Source organism: Mandrillus leucophaeus, unplaced genomic scaffold (genome assembly GCF_000951045.1).
Source record: "Mandrillus leucophaeus isolate KB7577 unplaced genomic scaffold, Mleu.le_1.0 Scaffold381, whole genome shotgun sequence".
NCBI classification, from domain to species: Eukaryota; Metazoa; Chordata; class Mammalia; order Primates; family Cercopithecidae; genus Mandrillus; species Mandrillus leucophaeus.
The window spans coordinates 1451245-1453861 of record NW_012104043.1 but is presented as its reverse complement, the minus strand read 5'-3'; the positions used below and the strand labels follow the sequence as shown (position 1 = coordinate 1453861).

General features: G+C 35.4%; 1 protein-coding gene across 2 annotated transcripts in view; it reads left to right on the top strand.

The window, feature by feature from the left end:
- NUDT9 (nudix (nucleoside diphosphate linked moiety X)-type motif 9) overlaps positions 1-2617 on the top strand; it is a 47756-nt gene that overhangs the window by 30430 nt on the left and 14709 nt on the right. For both annotated transcript variants that reach the window (XM_011990747.1, XM_011990746.1), the window contains one exon: positions 385-471. In XM_011990747.1, the coding sequence (XP_011846137.1) occupies positions 385-471 (87 nt within the window). The remainder of the gene's footprint in view (positions 1-384; positions 472-2617) is intronic.

Below are 2617 nucleotides of genomic sequence, written 5' to 3'. Positions count from 1 at the left end.
AGGGGTTGTAGGAGAGCAGAGTAGGAAATGAGAATAATGAGAAAGTGAAGAGAGATGTGGGTGTTCCAAAAGAATGCAGGAAGGTTCTAGTTTGAATTTAGGAGTATAGGTGAAAACTGAAACAAATCATCACATTGTAGAACCACTTTGGGTATGAGAACCTCTTCCTGGTTCAAGTTCAAAGCATATCACATGCACAAAAGAAAAATTAAATAGCAATGTAATGGCATACATAACCTCAGCACCAGATATGTGGTAGTACCATTGGATTTGTAAGGACTTATTAGTTCCGTCTTACTGCTTGTATTCCCTTCTTTTGGGTTATATCAAATCAGATTAAAAAGATGAAAACATTCAATTGATTTTATGCTTTTGTTTTTCCAGAAATCCTGCAGGACGAACTGGACTGGTTGGCCGGGGGCTTTTGGGGCGATGGGGCCCAAATCATGCTGCAGATCCCATTATAACCAGGTAAGAGCCAATAAAAAAACATATCAGTAGCAAAGAGCTAAGTGATAGAAAAAATGCAGACTGTAGCTGTGTGTATATATGTATACCTGTGTGTATATGCATATGTATGTGTTTGTATATATATGTGTATATACAGTCATGCATTGCTTAACAATGAGGACACGTTCTAAGAAATGCATTGTTAGGTGATTTTGCTGTTGTGCGAACTTCACAGAGTATATTTACATAAGCCTAGGTTGTGTAGGTATAATCAAGTAAGTAGTATACACCTATGCTATATGCTATAGCCTATTACTCTTAGGCGACAAGCCTGTACAGCATGTTACTGTACTGAATACTGTAGGCAACTGTAACACAATTGTAAGTGTATATAGATCTAAACATAGGGAAAGTAGGTAAAAATACAATATAAAAGATAAAAAACCATGCACATGTTTCAGGGACTTACCCTGAATGGAGCTCTTAGGGCTGGAAGTTGATCTGGGTGAGTCAGAGTGAGTGGTGAGTGAACATGAAAGCCTAAGACATTGCTGTCCACTACTGTAGAGTTTATAAACACTGCATACTTAGGCTACACCAAATTTATAAAAAACATTTTCCTTTTGTGAATAATAAATTGACCTTAACTTACTGTAACTTCCTTACTTTATAAACTTAAACATTTTTAAAACCTTTTTGGCTTTTTTATAACAGCTTAAAACACATTGTGCAACTGTACAAAAATAGTTTTTTTGTTATATCCTTATTCTGTGAGCTTTTTTTAATTAAAAAAGTTTTTTTGTTTGTTTGTTTTTAAACTTTTTGTTAAAAACTAAGATACAAATACACACATTAGCCTAGGACTGTATAAGGTCAGGATCATCAATATCACTGTTTTCCACCTCCATATCTTGTCCCACTGGAGAGTTGTCAGGGGCAGTAATATGCATGGAGCTGTCATCTCCAATGATAATAATGCCTTCCTCTTGAATATCTCCTGAAGGACCTGCCTGAGGCTGTTTTACAGTTAACTTTTTTTATAAGTAGAAGGAATATACTCTAAAATAATGATAAAAAGTACAGTATAGTAAATACATAAGCCAGTAACATAGTCACTTATTATCAAGTATTATGTACTGTATGTGATTGTACTCTTATGACTGGCAGTGCAGTAGGTTTGTTTACATCAGCATCACCACAAGCATGTGAGTAATGCATTGGGTGAGGATATTAACAATGGCTTATGACATCATTAGGTGATAGGAATGTTTCAGCTCCATCATAATCTTATGGGACCACCATTGCATATGTGGTCTGTTATTGACCAAAACATCATTATATGGCACATGACTGTACACACACACACACACACACACATGCCAGCATATGTATATTACATAAATATGCATGCAGATGTATATATAATTGATATTTTTAAGGGATTTTATATACAATAGTGATGTGATATAAGTATAAAGCTGTCATTATATGAGTAGGTTAAGCATTATATAAAGAAGGTTAATTCTATTATGCATCTATTTATTGAACATCTATTTGTTCTCAGCGTTGAGTAGGCACTTTAGTAGATATAAAAAAAATCTAAGAATCCTAAGTTGGTTCTCTGTGACTGAAGAGCTATGGCTTTATTTGCAAGATGGAAAATATGAAGTAAGAAAACATGTTAAATGTGATCAAATAGTATGGGTGATTCAGGATGCTTTAGAAGATTGGATGTGGGGCATGGCTGTGGTAAACTAGAGCACTCAAGAAAGGCATTATAAAGCAGGTAGATTTGAGCTGAACTTGAACCTTGGGTAGGGAGATAGCAGAAAGCCTAAGAAAAGGGTTTGTAGTAATATCTGAGTAGAGACCGGCTTGGCTGAAACAGAATATTCTTGTAGGAGAATAGTGGGTGAAAAATGAAACTAAAAGTTAATTTTTGTGCAGTTTTATTGTGAAGAATTTTAAATGCCAAAATTGGTAGTATGTACTGGAGCCACTGAAGGTTTCAGAACAGGGGAGAGGCATTCTCTTCCCGAGGCAGACCTATCTGGTAAACCAAATCATATTCAGGTCTCTTGATGAGCATGAATCAGAATTAAGAAGGTCAGTGAATCTAATGTTTAGATGGGCTTAGCTATCTCCACAGGAATCATCTTTCTAATAT